At 39.5% G+C, this 24,796-nt stretch overlaps 1 protein-coding gene across 2 annotated transcripts in view; it reads right to left on the reverse strand.

Moving 5' to 3' along the window:
- Positions 1 to 642: 642 nt before the first annotated feature.
- RNF217 (ring finger protein 217) overlaps positions 643 to 24,796 on the reverse strand; it is a 60,612-nt gene continuing 36,458 nt past the window's right edge. Inside the window, exons 3-7 of one of the 2 annotated variants that reach the window (XM_010562518.1) lie at positions 19,208 to 19,372; positions 11,660 to 11,861; positions 3,596 to 3,667; positions 1,130 to 1,405; positions 643 to 1,054 (exon numbers count right to left, since the gene is read on the reverse strand). In XM_010562518.1, the coding sequence (XP_010560820.1) occupies positions 1,332 to 1,405; positions 3,596 to 3,667; positions 11,660 to 11,861; positions 19,208 to 19,372 (513 nt within the window). In that variant the 3' untranslated portion in view covers positions 643 to 1,054; positions 1,130 to 1,331. Of the gene's footprint in view, positions 1,406 to 3,595; positions 3,668 to 11,659; positions 11,862 to 19,207; positions 19,373 to 24,796 lie in introns of both variants that reach the window. The other variant, XM_010562517.1, reaches the window with a different exon arrangement.

Below are 24,796 nucleotides of genomic sequence, written 5' to 3' on the forward strand. Positions count from 1 at the left end.
TTCTGCTTGCACAAATTGATTTTATTCTTTTTTTCTTTTAAGTTATATTTGTATGATAAATTTGGATTATAACTAAAAATGAAAAAATTCTCAGTAGCCATTTCCTAATGCTGAATTACAATGCTCTTGTGGCGACGCGCTGAGAAAGAGGTCTGGTAGCAAACAGTGGTACTCTGAAGTTAGGAAAGAAGAGCAAGGATAGCTATTCTCTTCAGATCTGTAACACGCCAGGAAGAGAAACACTGGAAGCAGAGAGTAAGAATGAAACGGTCTCTAAGAATTCATGATCCCTCCCTTTACCCCAAATTCACAGATTTTCCTCATGAGACATCAGTGGATGCTCTAAGTAGCCTACTTACACAAACAAAACGTGCTATTTAGGTTATAACATTTCATGAAGTCAATCTTCACACAACTACTGTGTAGCACGTGTATTATATGCCAGGTCAGAACAGAAAAGCAGGTTTCCACCTTCCCTGCAAACACGCTTCAGGGACATCTTGGGGCAGAACAGGCCACTGATGCTTCTTGTTATCTAAACCCTTCACATTTTTTTCTGTACCGGGAGAGTTTCAAAATGCTGTCCTCTTCTAACAAATCTGTCACACACCCCCCAATCAATATCAATAGACTGTGATAAATTAAATACTGAAGTGAAACCAATCAGGGTATTTGCAAGTATGACGGAGCTTCAATACCAAGGATATTTCCCTCCGAGGCACTGCAGTTTGGCGGTGGCAATCTACGCTCTCGCCCGCTAGCAGGAGGACTCGGAAGATGACCAGCTGTCGTGCTCCGGCATGTGACGGGGTTTCGGTATGCTGAACAGAATGCTGTGTGATGGAAGTTATTTACAGAAGTAGTTTTTAATACCAAAAGTAGTATGCTCAGTATACAGTAAGAGTCCAAACACTTCTAAGCATTTCCCCCTTAAAGGCCAACACTGAAGTTAAAACGGAGCACATGTTAGCAGTTAAATGCTTTCTTCACAGGCCAAATCGGTAGTAGAGTTGTGGCTACAATACAGACTTCGATTGTCTAGTTCAGAAACAGACTCGAAAAAACCCCTCCAAAACAATAATTAAAAAAACCAAAACCCCAAACATTGAAAAAGCAGCAGTCAGGGGGCCCGTCTTGTTCAGAGTGCACCAGAGCAAAGAGGCTTTCTGGTCTGCAGTAGTGTTTTCGGCTGAGGGAAGATGGCAGGAGATCCCCTGTTCTTCTTCCAGGGCGGTGGCTTTGATGCTGTTACCAGCACTGTATTGCTCTGTTGCACAAAGCGCGTATAGCCCTTGCAGGACCAGCTCAGTTCAGGTGAGTAAGGTCCATCCTTACCAGGGCATACCTGTCCGTGACCTTTTCCTCTGCTTTTTACAAAGGCAATAGATAGGAAACACAAATAAACCTGCCAAAAGAAGAAAATAAGAAGAAAACCACAATTAAATGCAATTCTTTGTGCGGGCGCCGTGTTCCTTCAATGTACGTAGAGTATTCAGATGCAGCTTTCCATGTCTCAAGAGAATTTAGACAAGGTGTTTGGACAAGCAGAAAAAAAATATTAGCCTGTAACAGTCTCTTCGGTAACGTGTTAAGCTACGCTTTCTGTTTACTTTACAACTAATTCCCACTAACCCTACTCCCGTCTCTGTCAAATTAATTCCTGAACCGTGCTGTTTTGTATAAGGTACAAGCTTAAAACTTTTAAAAGCACTTTGGCAATCCCTAGATCTAAATCAAAGGCTAATTTAACTAAACTGGTTTTCAACCAGTTTCACATGCAATAGAGGCAGCATGTTATAGCTTTACTTTTTTTTTTTTTTTAATAATATTTATTTTTACAAACATCCTCATCTATTGTGAAGTAATACCAAATGTTTATTCTTGCCTGGGAAGGGAACTATTGATTCTTAAAAGTCTTTTGAGAGAAAGGAAGCTGTAAAAGGAAAAGTAAATAAATAAATCAGATTTATTCAAGTGAAAAATAGTTTGTCTTAAGAGGTACTCTTTCAAACCCAAATGAGAAGCATCTCCCCCTTTCTCTTGCCACCAGCTGACAGAAATGGTGAAAGATTTCCTTTTCAGACACCACTACAGTAACAACATATAAAAAAGACTGTTGCAGTCACCAGGGTCCTTGCTTTGCTCAATAGCCTTGTAAATGGTGTAAAATGGTATTCAGCTATGATACCGAGATTACTTTAACAGTTGTGTTGGCAGTAAATATTGGTATAATTACCTCAACCCCAAAACTTTCCTATCAATACTTAATGTTTTTGGAACTGCTTATACTGCTCTTCTTGATCGTACCTTATCCGGCCATACCTTGGATGGGACTTCAGTGGCATACTGGGTATTACTGCAATTACTGCTGTTGTATTACTGCAAAACCCTCTTAATTTTTAATATAGGGAAAGAATGGTTTTTTTCCCAGCATAGATTATACCAGATTGCTGAGCAAAATAAGCTTTACTGGCACTGAGAAGTCTTTATCGCCTATATTTTTGGCATAAAAATGCCACTAAAAAGAATAAATATTTAAGATAGATATATCTACATATATAGATATCTATCTTCAGTGAATCCAACTCAGAATATTGACACAGGAAAAAGATACTTATTCTTAGCCTAAATACTGAAATTAATAGCAATATTCCTTATTTGGCCAGATGTAGTCTAGAAAAGCTGTCATGGTATTTTGGTTATATACAATCTTATTAATGTAACTATCCTGGTATATTTTGGCTTTATTGTATCAAAATAAAGGTGCCACATTTCAACACGCCTCAGGACTGGGCCTACGCTGCAAATTTTCAATGGAGTAAGTAGTTTGGTGACGAGTTGTGAAGCAGCATTATCCTCGATTGACGTATTACTGCCAACATAAATAGTGGATATGCACTTAGATGAGCAAAATTACACATTTATCATTATGGCTTATTTCATTTCTGCGGGAGAATTCAGTTAAGCCAGGCAAAGAGCAGAGTTGCTAGAATAACTACATCCACATTAATACAACCACGTTAACAGAGCTTTGATACTGTACCGAACTCGTCACAGTACCGTTTTTTGTGATGGAATCCAATCTGGCAGCCTATGCACTGAATCAGATTTTGAGATTGACTCATCCCAATTTGCTGCTTTGTTGTTGCTGTTGTTGCACCTTCAAGCTGGAGAGCTCTTGGGACTATGCCTAGTGCCCCAAAAATCTTGTCATGCACATGGCCATGATCTTAGAATTGTGATCCACTGGGGGGGTGATTAAAGGGAGGGTCCAAGTCAGCCAGGCCCCAAGACTACGTTTAAATGACTCTGGCCTTTTTACTAGTTTAACTATACTAGTTAAAGATTTTGGTTCAGAAAACCAAATAATTGGGGGAAAAAAACCCGATAAAGCTAATAGGCACAAAATGCAAGTAAGAAAAAAAAAAATCCTAAAGGCAATTTTTTTCTAAAAAAAGTCATGTGCTTTATACTAAAACAATATCTATGAAATCCGTACTTTGTGTCCATCTCTTTGAGATGAAAATACTGAGATGTCATACAGAAAGTCACTGCAAAATCAGAATCAAGACTCACTCACATACGTAACTCTTACCTATTACAACAGCTATGGCTCCCAGTGCCAGTCCCAGAACCAGTATTAGGGGTGTAATGAGTAGTTTTCCAGCTGAAATGCAAAATTCATTATACAGTTCAAAGTAGGCACTTTATTTTTCCCTTTCCAACCATCCATAAATATTTCGATATTGGCCTCCCAAAGGCTGGTTCATTTTTTTAATGCTTTACTAGGATTCATATTTGTAAATCCATCCTATAAATCCAGCTAGGAGCTATCGGCACTCAGCCAGCTCACTGCACACATTTCTCGCTGCCCTCTTCACCCACCACAACTCTCCAAGCACAGCTCATTTTGTATATTAACAGTTAGCTTGCATTTACTTCTGTTTCCGTTCCGAAATCCCTCAGGCATCGACGGGAACGTGATAGCTATGAAGCTACTATCATTGGGCTCCCCCAGAATCCTACTGTACAGCGACCAGCCTGGAAAGATGCCGAGCAAACCAGCATCTTTGAGAGTTTAGGTTAGCTCAAGGCGATGAGACCATCACCTCTAAATATGCTGCCGCTTGCTTTAAAAGGCTACGGTGAAGTCCTCGTGTACAGTTGTGATTTAGGTCTAAATCAAACCACAGCCAACTCTATTTGGGATAAACATTGAAAAGGATATGTTGCTGCTCTTAGATGAGTAAGGCAGCAAGGTCGTGCGGCACACCGGCTAGAGCATAAGAACAAACAAACATGCTCATATTCTTTTTTTCTGTTGAGTTCATGAGCTGTAGAAACGCACAGAGGGAAGGCAGGGTTCCTTCTGAAACACCTAAGCTGAAACCAAACTTTGAAACCAAATTATCTTTCTTGCATTGCATGCTTTCGACTGAACGGCAGAATCTCCCCAGCTGTGCTGGCTGAGTGGTTGGACCAAAGATGTCACTTGTCCCAGCTGTTTGAAAACACAGCAGGGCAGGCATTTTTACCGATACAGCAGCAGTCTGACCAGGGATTTGAAATTAAGCAATTCTCTAAGTTAAGCATGTGTTTGAAAGATCACCTCTAGAAAGGGAGGAAAAGTGAGTTTGTTACCTCCCTCTTCCCTGCCCTTCCCTCTCAAGTCACTTGGATCTGATTTCAGTAAATGGATTACTTCATGCAATAATGATGTAAGCCTCTCCATAACCTGAGCCACTAATTTGGGCAGTCTGAAGGAAAAATGAGATATTTTGGAAATCTTTACACCAGTTAGATGAATTGGTCCTTTTCATGCTCTGTTTTGATAGCTTTTAAATTTCATAGGAGTGTTGTGGGTGCAAAACATTAATTCCTAGAAGAAAAAAATTGGCAAATATTATTGTTATTACTCTAGTTGCTAGGCATCCTAATGGTAGACCTTCTTGGGACTCCACTGTGCTGCATTCTACACACACAGAAGTTGTGAAATAAATTACTCAAGTGTAGACAGGAGAAGGAATGTGGAGTGATGGGAAACCTCAAGAAAACTCAAAAAAATGAACGATTAAAAACATTTAAAAATATTACCAGAGCCTTTAACAATTTCAAAGCAAAGCTTATAAGATTGTTTTAAGGTATGAACTCTCTTTATTAATAACCGTGTAATTAGAGTGTTAGAAAATTATGACATTTGGTACTAAAATTATTAAAAACTTAAACCACTGAACTGGGACTAAGTACACAGAAACAGAGTCTGCAGAAAAGGCTAAGCTAGCTTCTGACTAGAGTAATTTCTTTGCAGACACAAAGAATGGTTCCTAAGCTAATTCAGTTTAAGAACTTGTTTACTTACATTTGACAAACTAACTCAGAGCTGAAATAAAGCATGAGTGTCTTTTTTTTTCTGCCTGTGAATATGAAGTTATGAGTATTGTGTAGTTCCAAGAACTTATAGGATAAAATGACCTTTCATTGTCATGGGACAGTATCTTCTTCTGGTTATCAATGCATTCTTTCTAAAGGTTAAACTTTAAAAACAAAACAGAAAACCTTTTCTCCATATATATCTACCACATTTAAATTCTTTATCTTTCTTTACTTTTGTGAACTAAAATTAAGGAACAAGTTAACATGAGGTGAGCAAGACTTGCACAAGTTACCATCAGTAAGAGCACAAATCAGCAATCACTGCAAAGCAGCAGATATATACCTTTTACCCCATTTTTATCAGCATTGACTGCAACAAGTATAAAATGCCCCATTTTATACATCTGAATTGAACATTACTTTATATCCAATTCCAGTCCTATACACATCGTTTTGTCATAGTGTGAAGCATTATGAGGCTCTTAACCATAGAATTGTGACACACCAAGAAATGCTGCTGAGACTGAGGACGTTTACTGCAGGCACTAAACTTCCAAAGATCCACTGCCCTATGTCCGTCAGCTCCGAGACTGCTAGCAGAGAGCAAATGTAAAACTCGCCTCAGAGCTGAATAAAATCTTGGGTCATTAGTCCATGTGGTGAACTCAGCAGTAGGTTATGATAGCCAGCCTGGTAATATTCAAAGCTAGTTTTTAAGGATAACTTAAAAAGAAATGGTTGTAAATAGAACAAGCCTCAAAGGGAACATTTTTACAATTCTACTCAAATTGATGGTAAACAATTTCTCTACTGGGTTACTCAGCATGAAGATTTAGACATCTGTGGTAATGTAATAACTGTATTTGCAGATGTCTCAGAGGGGTTGCATTACTTGTGATATAGAGAACAATATCTTTCGGCAAAATGAGGAAACGTTTAGGGAAACATGAGGGAATATTTTTCTCTTGCATAACTTTGGGTTTGGTTGCAGGTTTTAGGGTAATATATATATAACCCTATAAATCCTTAGAGAATTCTTTGCCATGTAAAAAATTAATATATTAGTTATAGAAAACAAATTTAATCACTAACATAAAAGAAAGTTTTGCCTTCCGAGTCTAAATATCATTGTATGTGTCCTGGTTTCAGCTGGGATAGAGTTCATTTTCTTTCTAGCAGCTAGTACAACATTTTGAGTTCAGGATGAGAAGAATGTTGATAACACACTGATGTTTTCAGTTGTTGCTAAGTAGTCAAGGATTTTCAGCTTCTCATGCCCAGCCAGCAAGAAGGCTGGAGGGGCACAAGAAGTTGGCACAGGACACAGCCAGGGCACCTGACCCAAACTGGCCAACGGGGTATTCCATACCATGGGACGTCATGCCCAGTATATAAACTGGGGGGAGCTGGCCTGGGGGATCACTGCTCGGGAACTAACTGGGCATCGGTCAGCAAGTGGCGAGCAATTGCATTGTGCATCACTTGTCTTGTATATTCCAATTCTTTTATTATTATTGTCATTTTATTATTGTTATTATTATCATTATTAGTTTCTTCCTTTCTGTTTTATTAAACTGTTCTTATCTCAACCCATGCATTTTACCTTTTTCCTTCCGATTCCTTCCCCCATCCCACTGGGTGAGGGAAAAGTGAGTGAGCGGCTGCGTGGTGCTTAGTTACTGCTGGGGTTAAACCACGACAATATTTTTAAGTAACAGAGCCACTAAAAGCATCTACCTAGAGATCACGACAGTCACATCTCTGTAGATTTAAATTCTAATAGAAGTCTGCATCTGTTTTAGAAGATGCATCCCATCAAGTATATACAGGCGACTTCTTACAAATCAGGCTGCCTTAAATGATAAAGTTGCTAATGAAGGTTGGATCCTAGAAATACAAGTTTCCTTCTGCAGTGCTCAAAGCCATGCATACATAAAGTGAACTGTGCACTCTGTCCTGGGGCAGGAGAACATGTCAGTCAGATCTGAAAACATGCTGCTTTCAGATTTACCTATCTGAAATGCTGTGTACCAGCCAAAACACTTTATTTGCTTTAACGGCATCATCATGTGTTGTGTCCTGTTACATACCCATGAAGTACCTAGCAACTGATTTTGAATATAATTCATCCAGCTGAATTCAGGTGGTACTTAAGTGGCATCTTAAGTACACGTAAGATAGCTGAACATGTTCTTCCTTGCTGTGCAATTCACCGCTAACTCCAGTTATAACCAAACTTTCTGCCTTCAACAACTTAGCCAAATAATTACTATGAGAATGAAATCTCTAAGTCTGCTGGGACTGAAGGTTAAAAGCAATTTCACCTTACTGTACTGGTCACAGGACAAAGTTTCTCTAAAAAATCCGCTGGCTAAAGAAGGGAGAGAAATGTCAAATTCAGAGACCAATTCTGCTCCCAGGTTTTCTTCTCCCTGAGACTTCTATTACCTTTACAAAACCACTGGTTTACGAAGAAAATTATGTTTAAATTTATGCTGCCATAAATGCTTTTCCCTTATTTTTATTACAGAACTGTTTGTGACTGTAGGCACAAACACTTGCTTCTCAACAGAAACCATGGTAGCATGCCAGCCTGCCATGAAGTGTTCTTTCCTTTCTACACACCCCACCCACCCAGATTTGGTAGAAACAAGCCAAAAAACCTTCACTGCACAAGGCTACAAAATCATCGCACTTACTTAAAAAAGTATTTCTTCCCCAGAGCACGAAAGTAAAAAAAAGTCACAGAAGAAAATGTATCTAGCAACACCCACTGAGGAGATAATGTCCTCTCAATTTCCACTACTTAGATAACTAGCAAAGACATTTTACTACAGGAAATCCAACCTTTATTTCTTCCTACATGTTCCTAAAAGCATAGTCTCTAAATTTTAATGTCCTATCTCTCTGCTACCATCTCCTCTTTTTAACATCTTCTGCTGACTCTCAGAATGGAGCCAAAAGCCAGGCTTGTACAGTAACACCTACTGATGATAATGCTCCCCTCTTGCCTGGTAAAGCCTTAACGTATTTACATTTACAGTTCTAGCTACTGGGACATCTCTGAGCCGAGGTGTGATCCCTAACTGGAATGAAACATTTCTTGGTTTTCAACTTGATCTTTTAAGAAGGAAGCTTAAAAAAGGAAAAAAAAATCATGGCAAAGAAGAATCTGATAGACTATAAAAGAAAAATATGAGAAGGTAAGCAAGCTATTATTATTTACTCGATTCCATGATAACAGAAGTAACCAAGGAAATTATCAGGAATCAATCAATTAAAAAAAAAAAAAGGCAGAGAAATATTTCTCCACATAACACATAGTGAAATCCTACAGCCCCTACCAGAGATGTTGTGGAAGCCAAAACTTAAGGATACATCTATTGAGAGTTATTAAGCAAAGGTTCAGATACAAACCTTAACTAGGAAATGTCTACAGCAATGATTACTGGAAATAGGCAGTGAGATCTTATTTTTAATTGACTGCTGTTGGGGACAAGTCACCAGACAGACCTTTACACTCGCCCAATTAACAGGCAGAGATGAATTCTGCTGAAGTTTTACAAAGACAGCTGATCATGCCAAATTTCCACCATTCAAGATGGCAGAATCCACAAACTGAACTGACACTGCATCACAGTTAGAGATTATACTGTCTCAAAAGAAAAATGTAAGGAGACATAATCTTACAACAATATAATGCCTTCTTAAAAAAAACGTGTGCACATCCACACATGCACTTGTGTGAAAAAAGTACAAAAATCCTAGACTGGCTCACATATGCCCATCACAGCCAAAATCTAATCCAATGCAGGAAGAGCAGCGAGCTGAATTCCTGAATTCTAATCTGATGTAAATTGTTGAAACTTTTATTTTTTTTATTTTCACGTGTGAGTTCTGTTAGGGCTCTGGAGTGTTTTGGTAGTTATTCGTAAAGCATATCAGGATCAATATTAAAATTTAGAGCTCTGGAGACGACAGGGATTTCAGGTCATGAGTATCAACGCAGAATTCTTTGAATCATTGTCAACTTGCGTGTTAACAAGCTATTGTAAAAATGAGGGCAATTACTACATGTGCTGGCAGGTTCAGCTAGCTCTGCCTCTATTCAAATGATGACCAGTCCTGTGAGAAATAGCACCGTGTGACAGAGATAGTCCTGGAGAGAAGTTTTTAACAGAAAACCCTATGAGAAATTTAAGCTGAGGCTTTGAGCTTTGCTAATCTTTCTTGGTTCACTAATTAAGGCAAACCACAAGTACACTAGCAAACAGGAAATGAAAGTAAAATGTCTTATACCTTCTCTATGCATGTTATTTATAACTATGAACATACACATCTTCACCACTGAACTTTAACTCATATAGGCTCTTCCAAATTTCTTTACTGCCTCCAAGTCGCTGTTTGCAAATAAACTAATTTTCTTTCTTACTAGTAGAAGCTGTTTCTTTTTAAAAGGAAAAGGTTCTGTATTATTGTTTCCTAAAACAACAAACAGGGAAAATAGAAAATAATTTTAATAGTAGTTACACACATGCAGTACATGCACTTGTATTTTGGACTTTGTGTGTGGCATTAAAACATGCCAACTGCATATTTAGATACCTCACATGGAAACCATTACAAAAAAAAAAGAAGACAATAATAATAATAATAATGTTATTTTTTTGCAGATCTATGTCATGATAAAACTGACCTATTTTATATTTGTATCTCCGTTGTACATAGAAGGCTTAATGTTGGAATAAGGTTACCCATGATTCTGCATGTGAGCAGCACAAACTTGGTAAAGTCTCTGAGCACAGTCCCTTGCTATCATAGATGCTAATTCCATCAAATGTACCAAGATGCATTTTAAAACAGCTTACATTGTTTGCCATTGTGGCTTTTACTAAAAGCTCTTCTGAAACCCTACTAAGCGCTTTGAAATGGTTCTTGAATTTTAAGCCTAAATTTATTCATGAACAGTTAATACTCATGTGCTTTAGTGCCAGCATTGTCTTTAATCTTCTCACGTGCTGGAATTTATCTCTACAAAATGTATCAGGAGTAGGCACATCTAATCATTCTGAATTTTCATCCACTTTACTATTTATTTCTGTATCTTTAGTTCACCTCTCTCAAAGCTTGTTCTAAAGCCTTGCAAGTTCCTGAGGTCAAAGTAATGGTCCTGGATGACTTACCGTCATTTGTTAAACAAGCATTCCAGGTTTGTGAGTCTCCCACAACTTTGCAGAGCAGCAAGATCGGCATTCTTTTTTAGTTTGTGTGCCAACTCTTCTGTTATTCTAAAATGGAAATCACCTAGTTTTCTTACTGGAACATGTTTGGCTCAGGAGTATTGTTTTCACCGCAGGTCTGCTGACTTCTATTTCCACACATTCACTCTCTTACCTTTTACCTCTATATTCAACATCACCAATTGATTAAGCTCAAAGCATTTCCTCATCCTAGGTGAATTCCAAGTCATCTTCAATTTCTATGCCTTAATTCAAAGTACAAAAGTCATATTTTCCTTAGTAGGCCCCCAGTTTTCAACAGTTAATACTCATGCTGTAAACTCACTATAGTGACTGAACTTAATGTATATGTAAGATACCACATAAGGTAATAATCTACTTTGTTACCTATTTTTTTTGTGCTTCTATAGGTTGAGACAGGTATACATCTGGGTCAATAGCAAATTAGAAGTGCCTTTTTTGTTTTTTTTAAACAAAAAAAGTCAAGCTTTTGGCATCATATTCCTGTGAGAGAAATTAACGTATATAGTTGTATTTTGTTTTAAGCTGGATTTTACCTGAACCAAAGCTAACAGTTAAAAGATAAGTGTCCTCCTATTTAAATGGGCAAACCTGAGTGATTTGGTTTTTCAAACCCAGATCAGGTTCAAATCCAAACACTTTGTTCAAATGGATCCTTGACACAGAGGTTCATTTAAAAAAGCTTCCTGCTCTGATCCACTTCTATATGCTTTTAGAATAACAATCACAGCCAGTAACATGCATATTGGCAGTATTTTTCCAGTATGCTTACATATTATTAAAAAAGGTTAGGCAACAGAAGCTATCAGAAGAGGACACAATACTTATTCATGCACAGTGCATTGAAAAAGGGAGCACAAATGCTTTATATTTAAATATATTTAATAAACCACCTTCTACATAACTAAACAACAGGCTGCCCATCCAATACTTTAAACCCCTAGTTTTTATTTAACTGTTATTGATGCCCTCCACCCAAATCACCTCATTGTGCAGCTCTTCACAAAGAACATTTATCCACTCACCACAGACAGAGCCTCGCACTAATCTCCTTAAATGTGGTCTCTCGGGGAGGTAGCGGTATTTGCATCCAAAGATACTGAGGTTTGATGTGTGATCTCCGAAGAAGCGGAGCTGGCGGTATCTCTCCCCGCAGCGGTAACAGAAATTAGTGTTACACTGTGAACAGGTCATGTGGTCACACCCTTCTGTTCTCTGGATGTGGATCTGTATGAATGGAAGAAAAAAAAAGATTATTTTTTCCCCCCTCCGTAGGCACAGGAAAATAGGCACTAACCACCCAGTGCAGTCCGTGCATCAAATGAAAAGACACTGCAAGCAACGCCCTGCTTAACTAGGCATTTGCCTTAATTAATACTGCAGCTGTCCTAAGGCAATAATGGTTTTCTAAGGCATGGTTCAGAGCATCAAATACGAGTTATAGTTGTTTCCAGATCTCCATACATAATTTTCCATATAATCCTCCTTCTTTGTTTAAACACTCTTTGTACCAGATGAGAACGAGCAATCCCTACCCTCACTGAAAATTTGTTTTTATTACTGAAGCAGACACATTAGCACCAAACTTTATTTAAAATAAAAGCAGTACAGTAAATATAGTTAAGAACTCTGTTTGACCCTTCCACAGATGGGTTTCCTGCTTATGCCACCTGTGGCCCAACTCCCTTTCCCATTATCATCACGAATTGATTTGGCATTTTACAATAAACACCAGAAAGGCTCTGCTGTTAGAGTGAATGATTTGAAAAGTATGGACTTTTTTTTGTAAAAAAAAAAAAAAAAAAAAGATTCCACAAATCGTATAAAAGAATTACACCAAGCTGTCACAATGCCCGCAGTACAGCGTGAAGCTGGGCTGCCTAGGTTCTACATCCATCTTTATGCTGATTGCCTGCATAAATAGCTCCATTCCTGTATCTCCACCTACTCTCCTGCAAAACTGGTAGATTTACCTATTTGCACCGATTTGGTAAGGCTTCAGTTTTAGTTAATAGTTGCGAGCGTCTTAGGAGAGAGGGTAGTCCTGGGGCTGAGTATTTCACTAAATCAACTGTGATTACACAGCTACTGCTAAATCTTGCCAACTGAAAATACAGCTAAATGGGGTGGTAAACACACACTTTTCCTAGCTCACAAAATTGCTAAAGACTCCCCTGTCCCGAGACCGTGCTCCACAGTGGAATGGCAGATAAAATTACCTAATAATTGAGGTTGGAAGTGACCCTCGAAGTTCATCTATTTCAACCCCTAGCTCCAAGCTGGGCTAACTTCAAACTCACATGAGATTGCTCCAGGCCTCATCCAACTAGATTTTAAAAATTTCCAAGTACGGGTACGTCACAGTCTCTTTGAGCAACCTGTCCCATGCTTCACCACCGTCCCTGGGAATATTTTTTTCCCCTGACTTCCAACTGGAATTTTATTTGTTGAACCTTCCAGTGGATGAACAAATGCCTCCTGAAATTCTTACCCATATCTACATGTATTTATCTTGCAGGGAGGTACAGGTAAAGACAAGGCATCCCCGCTCAGTGGCCCTGCAAGTGCAGAGACGCCGAAATCTCAGCTACAACTGCAGCCTCTCACCTCGAGAGCGGCTTGTGACTCCTGGGGCATCCGACATTTTTGGGAGGGTCGAGGGGGTTTGTTCTCTGGTGCTGATCAGGGTTCATCTGGGACCTGAGAAACCTCGCTCACCCAAACAGCTACTGAAACTAGCACTTTAAACACATAACAAAGGGACATTTTCCACCAGCACTACTTCAGGTAGAAGATTCCAGGGTAGATGTAGTTAACAGTAGTTCCAGGTACACCTGCCAACTTCCCAGTGCCAACCGTAGTGATCTCAGAATTCCTATTTCTACACTTTCAAATGCTTCTTTTACACATAAGAGGGCAAAAGACATTCACAAAAGAAAGGATTGGGCCATAAAACATTACATTCTAGCGGGCAAGTATTCTACTTGCATTCATCCCGTAGAAGGGATGCAAACAGACTGACCAAGCAATTATCTCCCTCCACCCCGAGGGATCACCAACCTGCTGCATCCCAGGTTCCCATGCTTTCCAGAAGCACCTGAAAAAATACCATTGCTGATGAGCTTTATAAGCCACTTGACTTCAAAACTTTCACATTTAAGCACTGACCGCAAACAAAGTGGAAAGAAAAGTCTACCCAATATTTTAGCGAGTTAAACATAACTTCTGAAGTTATACACTATTTTCTTCTAAAAGGGATATCGTCAGTTTGACTTTTGCTTTTACTTTTCAGGTTTTATATGAAAAAATGTTGACCCTACTCACGGAGCCATAGTTTACTTAATTTAAATCCTAAGAGATTAACTTGAACTGAAATTAAGGAATTTCAATAGTGACTTAATGTATTTCAACAAATTAACTTTAAAATTCAATTCCAATTAGTTTTTCAGGGGACTGAAATTCAGACAGCAACTATAAAGAATTTTGCAATTTTAGAGGTACCTTTCCTTATCTGCTGATTCAGTGACATATCTCCATCTTCACAATGTAAATGAGGGAATTAGATCTTAAGACACTAATGAGAATTACCTGGTTGTTTTCTTTTCTTTTTGAATCAAGACTTTTGAATTCTCCTTTCTCTTCTCCAATTTACCAACCCAATCTATTAAGTTACCATCCAACCTAACTGAAAATCTGTACAAGCCTGGAGCCTATAAAAGCCCTAAATGCAAACCAAGACTACCTCGTATTTCAAAAATAAATTCATTTTCTTTGGTAGTAAGAACTTCAAGCTGCTGCTGGCAATAGCTTTATACATTCTACCATCAATACCTTTCAAATACGCACCTCTTGGACACTGCCTGCCATCCTTCTACCCACGCTTTCCTGGAAGCATCCCAGCTCCAGTTAGCCAGGCACCACTCCTGAATCACTTCTGAATCTACTTGTTTCTGCTCTAAATCCTCCAGACATACGTCCTCTTAAAACACAAAGAAGTTGATAGAGGATGTATTTGCTTACGGACACACTGCAACTACATGTACTTTATCTTTGCTTCTTCAAAAAGTAAAGTATTAAAAAACTTTTAGCGAATACTTATCTGCACATATATAACTGTCTTCAAAAGCTGCAAATTTGAAACACCTGGTTGTCCCTCCCTATATTTTTGGTTGCAAAAAACATTGCCTCTTTTGGTGAGGAGAGACTTCATTAAAAAAATCAAATAATAAAAAAAAACTCCAAACAACCTTCGGTGTGGGGCTTGGACTCCCTGCCATATGCACGCAGACTGACAACACCAGATGAGCTCCGCATGATTCGGTCGGGTCCTAAGACGTGACATCCCACCAAATCAACTTCAGCTCTGGTTCACACGGGCATGCCTCCCCTCCCCGCGGGATAATCCACTGACAGAGACGGATGACAAAGCCATAGCTCGGGAAAGCGATGGCTGACGGGTCAGATGCCACGCGAGCGCTCCTGCTCCCTCGGCGGGAACGCGCGGGGCTGGGAACGCGCGGGGCTGGGAACGCGGCTCCCTGTGGTTTGCTGCGGCCGTGCGGGGTTCGGAGGCGAGGTGGGAGCACGACTGCAAGCTCGCTTTCTGCCTCCGAGCTTTTCGGTCAGCGTTACTGGCTTCATCCCGCACCCAGAGCCTGCTCAAAGCCAGAGACGGACCCTCACCCTACGGGGAAAGGTCGAGTCATTTGGAAACCCACGAACGGCTCCCAGAACAAGAGGGGAGACAATTACGCACCGACGGCAAAGCACGCAGAGCTTAGAGTCTTAAGGAAACAACTGAAGTAGCACAGCGGCTATTTCAGACCCTCCCTTTACAGCCCCTCTGCATGTTACGTGCCCTCTCACAAAAATCTTCCAGGGAAATCACTTCCAAGAGATCTGAGGGCGAGAGTGGCCATTTCTCCTCCACTCTTTCCGAAGAAAACCTGGTGCACAGCTTTATCGCTTCACGTACAAGCAAGGACAAGGAGTCTCCTCCCTGCAGAGGATGAGAACTGATTTGCAGGCCACCTTCAAAAACTATGCCCCAAATTATTTGGTAACGCTCATATTAATCCAAACAGTGAATCTGCAGATAAGAAGTACATAGTCCTTGATTTGCATTGACATCCTTGTTTACTTAAATTTCTACTGCTGTTCAAAGCTTTCTAAGCTAGAGCTGCTGTTTGGTGTTTCCTCAGACAGTGTTGTTTTTCAAATCTGCGGTACGATAACACCAACATGAAGTACTTCCTTGGTTTGCTGTACTGTAAAACCGCTTGTGGGAAAAAGGCATCTTGCTGCCAACATGTTGTTGCAAGAAATTGTAAAAAAATAAACCTTAAAACAGTAGTGGGGAAAGACAAATAAGGTTATGGATTTTATGAAAAGGCAAGGATTTTATGTAGCAAATATGCACTCACTAGCCAGCTCCCTCTAGAACAAGACCAGCACTTTTTAGAAAAGCCTTGTTGAGAAAAAATAGTTTACTCTGAGTTTCTCAAAATAGTGTATAATAAATTTGGAAAAGGCTCTATTAAAAACAAAAAAATACATCAAAATTAATTTAAGATATAGTTTTAAAAAGTAGCATTTTGCAGTATTTCCATACTGACATATAGTCACAACACGAATCCACAATTATGTATTTTGACGTGTAATATTTTTATTTGCTTATGTAAGCATAGCTTAGAGAGACCAGGTAAATATAAGCTATTCCTATTAGATGCACTAAAGCTGTGTCCACCTACAGGAAAAAGTAATCAAGTTTAAGCTTATTTAACAGTGCCTGCTACTAGTCACATTACAAAGGATGATGTTCTTCCAAAGCACCTACCAAAAACACCGAAAAACTTGTCAATACTTGCCTAGGGATCTGCCTATAGACACCCTCCACCCCACCCCCCCCATCAGAGCGATCCCATTTTCTCGCCTGCACACCCAGACAAGATAATAACTGTGCATTCTACTTCTCCATGGTACGGCTACTTAAAGAAAGAGTCTGTGTGTATATTTGTCTGTGTGTATATATAATTATCTCCAGAAGTCATCTGTAAAATATGGTCACAGTTTACACTGTAATCAGTATCACACTTTGGAAGTTACCAGTCATTTTACAAGTTATCTCAGTAAAGAAATTCTACCTCTACTGAAGTTTCTACCTTTAATTTCCATTAGCTTCAGTTTTAGCGTAAAGATTGGATACTGATATCTTGACACAATTTAATCTTGACTTTTCCTCAATGTGTTTGTCATTTTTGGCTGCTGAAAATTTTTATCCAAAACATGAAGGAGGTTCTTTAAGTAGACTATATGCACATAGCAAAATAAAGTATGTTGTCACCTGAAATGTTGCCTTTGTGGATCCAGAACAAGGATAAATCAAATAGTATGTTACCAACTCTGTTTTCTGTCACTCTTTTCTCTATTTTATTTGGAAATATGACAGTCATCTGATTCAATCTGATTTTATATACAGGTTTGGGGAGGAGAGCTGGAGAGAGAGGCAGAGAAAGTATTAGCTCCAATGCCCCTGACTCCAAATTGCTAACTGTTGGTATGTTTATCCCCATGTGCCCAGACATCTATTAATGCTTTGATGAAGAATGCTGCATAAGATGTATTTTTTATAACTACTCAATAATCGATTCACAAAGAAAAAAGAAAAAGAACAGTACCACTAACTGCTGGCTAAGTAGTTCTTTTGATTACTTGCTAGTTATAGATTTGATTTAAAAACAAACAAACAATGTGCTGATATAAACATTTTGGAGGTTGTAGGCAGGAAGGATTTTTTTCACCTCTGAAGAAAAAGTATCAGGAGTGGGGGTAACAATACAGTTTATGAAAAGGTTGAACTGTCTCTTCAATATTCACTTCTAATACCACATTACCAGAAAGGAATTGTTAACAAAAGTTCTTTATCTGTGCTAGTTTCATAACTTTCCATACTGCCTCCCACTATGCAGGAGGTTTTATTTTCTTTTGTTTAAGAAAAGAAAGCTAAAGTCTTTTTGAAATTAATAGCCAAACTCATACAACTTTAGGCTTCAAAATGAGCGACTTAACCTGCCTAAGCTTCAAGCGTCCAGCCCTTCCTTTTAAAGATGGTGAGAACAGTTGTATATTTGGCATTTTAAATTTGAAAGTTATTAATGATAAACACGTTACTGTTAGCAGTTGTAGTTCTTTTCTCTTTCCAGCTAGCAGCCCTCTTCCCCCTGCTTCTCCACATTCATACTTTTTTGCTTGGTGCATTTTATTCTTCTTTTTTTGGACAACTTATTTCAGTAGTTACATCATTCGCATTGTCCTAAAATCTGAATCTGGACACAAGTCAAAGAATTAAAACCAAAACATACTACTTCTCACTCCAAAAGGAACAAAGTTTGTGAAAGGATTTTACTGTAAGACTTCCGAGAAACTGAACTTTTTTAGAACTGGCTCAAACCTATCAACTCTTGCCAAACAGCAAGCTGTTAAAACTCTGTTAAAAAGTCACGTGTGTGAGGGAGGAAGGGTAAACAACCAACTGCTGATTTCAGAGCTTTCCGAATTTTTCTTAGTGTTTTGAAATCTTTCAATTTCCAGCTATGGCATCACAGGCATTTCTTTCCCCAAGACCAAAATAAAATAATTAGTAAACTGAAACATTCTCTTATTTGCACAGGGTAAGGCTCAAAATGTGACAAAAGTGTACTTTGGACATTTAGAAGTAAATCTTCCCATTCAGTATTTATTTCCTACCAAATGTTCCAATTTCCTTACTTTGTCCTCTCCATGAAGTAGATGTGGAGCAACAGATTGGTTCAGATTAGGTATTCCCTTTCAAAAAAAAAAAGGACAGTCTCCCACCACCATGGTGCTCTCAAGGTTTTGACTTACTACTCTGTCAGTAGCTGGAAATAAGTGCTGTGAAAAAAAATAGCGAACAAACATAATGGCCACCCTCATTAAGGGCAGCCGGGGCAGGGGTGTGTGGGGCTGCTGCATCTCATTTGAGTAGTGGGAAATACTTCCTATCCTGGAAGAGATTAATCACATTTTTAGGGCGTGGGACTGCACTTTAGTGTTGACAATTAAACTAAAACATGAAAAAGGCTTGTGAAGAACTGACATTTAATTCTAAAAAACTTCTGGTTTTGCCAAACCTTAGTCTCCCTTAGTTAACTTGCTGATAGAGTACTTTCTGCCTTACTCAGAAATTGAATTCACCCAAGCTCTTTGGAAAACCTGACTTAGGGCATCATATTTCTCTATAGCTTTACATTTCTTTAAAGCTTTATTTTAGGAATAATTTATTCTGTAGCACACATTCATTATAAGCATCCATCAAAGCCCCCTCTTACGATTTCCGTAATGTTTCTTTTACATGCAGAGATTCTGCAGAATCAGTGTGGGAACCAGCAAGTGCAACATCTGACCTGTTTTTTCTCAATGGGTCATTGACAAGAACCTGCACAGCAAGCGTGAACTCCATTTCCAATGCTGAGCAGAAGCTACAAATGTTTACTTAAAATACATATTTAAACGGTTTGAAGCCACTACCTGCAAGCCAAGGGAGAGCAGCTCACCTTGCATTTTGGACACTTCTGGGCATTCCTCTGCCCGTGTTCGATTTCGTTGGCCCAGTGACGCAACAGCTTGTCTCCCTTCTTGTATTCTTTGCAGTTAACGCCTTCATGCCAGGGAGAGTGGCACTTGAAACACCAGACAAATTGGCAAGATGGACACTGGATCTGTACAAATGAGAAAACACCACACGTTTGCAAGCTGGGCGCTGACCCAACTGGAAAGCCCGTTTTAAAACCACTGCTCTTCCATTAAGAGAGTAGCTGCCCAGCAAAGGTCTAACATCTTTTGAAAGGTCCGTTTCAAAAAAGCAAGAAGTTACGGAAGCGAACTTGTTCTTTTTCTTTTTAAAAGAGAGAAAATACAGAACTAATTGCTAAAGCCAGGAAAGGCCCCGATCAAAGCACAAGTAGCTTGGTTTAAGCACAGGAGCTGCTTCCCGAATTTACCGTGTGGCTCAAATGCCAAAAGCCAAAATCCAGAAAGCATACTCAGTTGTCTCCAATAGATGCGAGATCACCTAAAAATCAGCAGCCAGTTTTCAGTGCGGTGGATCTCCGCCTTCTAGTTATAAACGTCACTGCCAAGGTTATTACCAGGGAGAACCTGGTCTTCTGAAGGGGCTCTACAGAGCCCAGAACGGGTTATGAAGCTTATATTAAAAATGGTCCTGGGAAAAAGGACCAAGAGCAAGGGTCTCAGTCAAGGGCCACGACTGCCTCCTGGAAGTCAGGCACCTCCTTTTGCTCTTGATTGTGGAAGGGCGAGCTGGGGCTGTGCCAAACAGCCCGCTTGCTACAGACCACACCTAACGGCAAAAGCCACAAGCCAAGCTCCTTAAATTGAGAAAGGATCTATTCTTCCCGCTCCCCGGGTTTTAAATCATTGCATCAAACAGGTACCATTGTCATCATGTCTTCCTCCAGAGCATGGCAATTTTTTTTGAAAAAAGCTACGGCAGCCGCTGCTTTTGTAGAAGTAATAAATAGAGGCACATTGCAGGTGCTTATCTGATGAAAGACAAGCCTCCGACCTGCATCATGACTGAGGAGAGCAAGAACTAGAAGCCACATTAGACACAGGCATATCTAGGCTCCTGCATCATCTTCAGTTTTGCTGTGTTTGGCCGCAAAACGTCTCAGCCTGGAAGACAGGAAAGCGCATCTCTCCAGCGACTGCTGAGCCCTGTCCACCAGCTCCAGCCGCGGCCCCTGCCTGGCACTGCCCTGGCTTTGTACCAGCTGATGGACGGGACCGAGGAATTCGACCAGCCAAAAAAAGGCTTTTTTTGGTTGTATCTGCATCCAGACCTCATTCACCACCGAACCACGGACGTGTCTGTGCTGGCCACGCGTGGCGTGGGGGTGCTGCTCGGGAAACTACCTCCTAGGGTGTAGTCACATGCAAAATTTCCCAAACCTATTTCCAAAGTCCTCATTCCCACTACTTGCTGTGGCCGCTGCTCAGACACATCGACTACTGACGTGCTGCCTTGGCTCCAGTTAGAGTCCAAAGTAGGCGCTCTGATCTCCCTTAAGTATTTTGCTGGGGGGCAGCCAAAATTATTATTTATATGTGCAATGCCTACATCCGTCACTACCAGCATGCTAATACAAAGCTGATCTGATCTCTGATGCATGACAGAGAAATGAATCCGTCTGCTACCCTTAACGCTACTCCCCAAGGTCTATACACAGAGATAGCATTTAGTTTTTTGCCTTTAATATTTCACATTAAAACCCTAATTGACACAATGGCTCAAGCTGAGCATTTTTATTACCCTAGCTAACCTATTTTTCAGTAGTTGTCTTTAACTTCACCTGTAGAGAGCAAATGTTTGGGGGTTTTTGTTGGGTTTTTTTGTTGTTTTTTTTTGACACTGCAGCAGTGTGTAACAGTCATAGTTTCATCTGTATAGTGATGTATCTGTCTGTGCAGCACTGTTTAACCAAGTATTTTACCTTTAATAGTGGACTGTATGGTGTGCTGCTCAACGCATCACTTCAGCTTACCTCTTTATGCCAATCCACATCTATAAATCAGCAAGTGCAAGCATGGGGAGTTAATGGTCAAGAGAATTAATAATTTTCTCACTACCCATAGTGAGTTTCCCCCTTGAGGATCCTTTGCCTGGGCATAAGGCTAAGTGCAAAGAAGGGAAGCAGCATCAAGAAATTGTCACATTTTCTCCTTACGCAACACATTAACATTTTAGTCAGTTACCATCTACTAGTCATTATCCTTGTAAAAAAAAAAAAAAATCATGCACGCATTTAAGTGTTAGCATACAAACAATCCCTTCCTATCAAGCAGACTCAAAGGCAGTGTAATATTAAAATGGATGAAATTCTGATACCCTGTACCCAGCACAAGTATGACTTACTGCTTTCTATAGCTACAAAGCGACATTTTTGCTAAGGCACACAGTAAGATACCTCACACAGAAGAAAAGTGCACTTATCACATGCTTCCCGTCACTGAAATAAGTTAGAGAAGACACAGGTAGGCAGCCCAAAACCAGGAAAGAACAACAAATGAAACTTGTTTGTAAGGGAACAACACATGAAAGCTCCAATGTGTGGATTACAAATTTGATTACTTTTTGCCTGAAAACACAGTAATGTCTAAGGCCAAGATAAGTATAAATCAAAAGCAATACAAAATACAACCGGTGCCTTTCCTCCGATTTCTGGTCTACTGGCCCAGATGCTAAACCAAGGGAAATACACTATCCTGCATCTCTGCTTCCCAGATGAATTCTCTTAATAAAAACAGCTTAACAAGAAAGAGGAAAATTCCCACTCTGAAGAACCTAAGGAATAAGGTATTTATTGCTACTAACCAAGCTAACACAGAACACTGATCTATGTTTCCACAATACTTTAGAAACCAATATGCACAAGATAGGTTAGATTACTAGCAACTATCCTGCCCATTATCTCCATATCTTTTACTTTTTTCCTTCTTCCCCCCGCCCCGAGCTTTGAATTTACGTTTTTCAATAAGGCATGTCACAGTGACCTACTACTGGGGAGACAGATTATAGCAAGCATTGCATTGTATTATTCAGTCTTTGTTATGCCTCAGCCAAAGATGGAGCTTGTAGCCACAATTAAGTGTTCTGCAACCTAAAAGCTTTTATCAGTTGCAGTATTTAGACATTTGAGATAAAACACAAATGTTAAAAAATACAAACCCAAACCAAGAGATCTGGGAAGCTGCAAGTTAAAGCTTCTTTCTTCAACAAAATGCCAACAATTTAAAATGTAACTTTTGTGGGTTTCGTTTTGTTTTGTCGGGGTTTTTTCTGTGAAAATCTGAGACAAATTCATTGCGGGCTCTATCCTTTTATTATAGCATGTATATAATTGCAAGAAATACAGCAGCCACCAGGATAAATATTTGGTCTTACACATGCACACTGACATTAGATGTTTCCAAATACATTACTTAGAAAGTACTGAAATACAGGATGAGGCTATAACCACACAAACTCTAAATAACATTCATTACCATGAATGGCCCTGACTAACTGAAGTAAATTAGTGGGAACTATCTACATTACCAGGTTTGGAGTTCCTAGCTTCCTCTTCCACCTGCCACCCCTGACAGCACCTTCCTCAAAACTGGACTGGTAAATAGTGTTTACGTTTTGAATGGGCCACTTGACTTCTCTGTTGTTCAATACTGTCTGAACATACGTTAAGCAGGCAAAGAAAACTATGTTCGTTTAAGTACTTATGAACTTTATTTTTCTTGGAACTAGTGGCTCCAAAACAAAAGCTTAAACCTATTCAAACTTGTATGCAGTGTGACACCGGTGTGCTTAAGAAATAGGAACACAACAGGGCAATTACAGCAGTCTTTCAGATTCTTATCCCATTCTTTCTCTGGTTTTCTGAAAGAAAAAAAAAGTCAAATGTGATCTGCTTTATGCTTCAGTATTAGTGCATGAAATGATCATAATGAGGACACAGAAATGCTATCCACATATAATTTAAAGCAGTAAAATAGAGTATAGTCCAGCAAAGCAGACAAACTATATCTGAAAAAATCCCAAACATTAATCTAGTATTTTTTCAAATATGTTTTTTTCCTCCCACAAACATTTTTTCCATTCATTTTATGACTTCCATTCCAGTCGATCAGAATTGAGAGAATGGATACATACACAAACTTCTATGCCATCTGGAGGTCAGTCTCCCTTGAAATAGAAAAGATTACACAACTTCTCATACTAACCCTTTTGGTTCTCAGCTTTCTGAAACACTGACCTTTGAGGCTAACATTTTCCATTTTCTTAGCTAGCCGCTTTACTGCGGACTATTCCAACTATCATTTTCCTCACCTCCCAGGAAAAGACCTTTCAAAATTGGTAGGTAACTTCAGCACAAAACACTGCTCAGTGTGACACGAAGATAGCAAAACTGACTGCACATTAAAACTATTCAGAGAGCCTGAAGCTGCAAAAAGCTTAGTGGGATCTTCTGCTGCTTAGTGGAATGCTGGCTATATAACAGGATGGCCAAATTAATCGTGCAACTAACTGATTACATGAATTACAATCTCTAGCTACAGCTACACAGTCACTTTATTCCAAAATAAATATGGGCTCCTGCCAAAACAGCTGCCACCTCCTCGTCACCAACCCGTCCCATCTCTTGTACCAGCTCAAAACAAGCAACAACAAAACAAACAAACCTTGTGTCCCATTGGAGCTGATCTTTGATCCAGCTCCCAGCGTGACACCAAAACATCAACACGAGCAAAAGCAAGCTGGCAGGAATGAACAGCTGAGAGCCAAGAGGGAGAGCACGGCAAAATCACCACGTCCGCAGCAGTTCAGGCTCAAGGCAGACTGAAGTGATGTGTAGCCACGAAGACACCTGCTACTCAAGGTTAAAATCTGATCCAAAAAGGAGAACCAATTGATACAAACTACACAGATCTGCTCCATCACAGCATCTTTGCAGGTACAGATTCCTACAAGTTGTACAGCAATGAGTTTCAGAAACTTGAGTAGTTCAAACAAAAGATACTTTATATAACAACTGCATTGAAAAAATGTTTACATTTCCAAAGCCAAGCACTCAAGCCCTTCTTTTATGTGATGTGCATCGCTTGACAGAAGAGAACAAGAAAACTTCATTATGAACCTCACAGGTTAATAAGGGCAGAAATAGAGTCCAAGAATCAAGAACTGCTTCTTCATGGCAGGTGGCAGGTCAAAGAACTAATATTAAAATAACAGGTGAAATCCAGGGCTTAGGGGAAAAAAAACAACACACACACACACACCAAAAAAACCCCACCCCAAACACCCTCACAGAACAAGCCAACATACTCACTCTTGTGAAACCCATATCTGTTCCATGCATAGGAACTGTACTACCAGCTTTTCAATTTTCGCCCATTTCCTTTGCACTTTGGCATAATAGCTTTGACCAAAAGTTTATTAGGATCTTGCCCACAACCAAGTCTTACACTCCCAGTTTAGGTCCTAAGAGAGGGGGCAGGGCTATTTCCTTACTTAAAGCTGGATCCATTTGTGATACAATTATTTGATATAGGAAACTAAATAACCACACTGC

This window comes from Haliaeetus leucocephalus, unplaced genomic scaffold (assembly GCF_000737465.1).
Source record: "Haliaeetus leucocephalus isolate CR32 unplaced genomic scaffold, Haliaeetus_leucocephalus-4.0 Scaffold160, whole genome shotgun sequence".
Lineage (NCBI taxonomy): Eukaryota > Metazoa > Chordata > Aves > Accipitriformes > Accipitridae > Haliaeetus > Haliaeetus leucocephalus.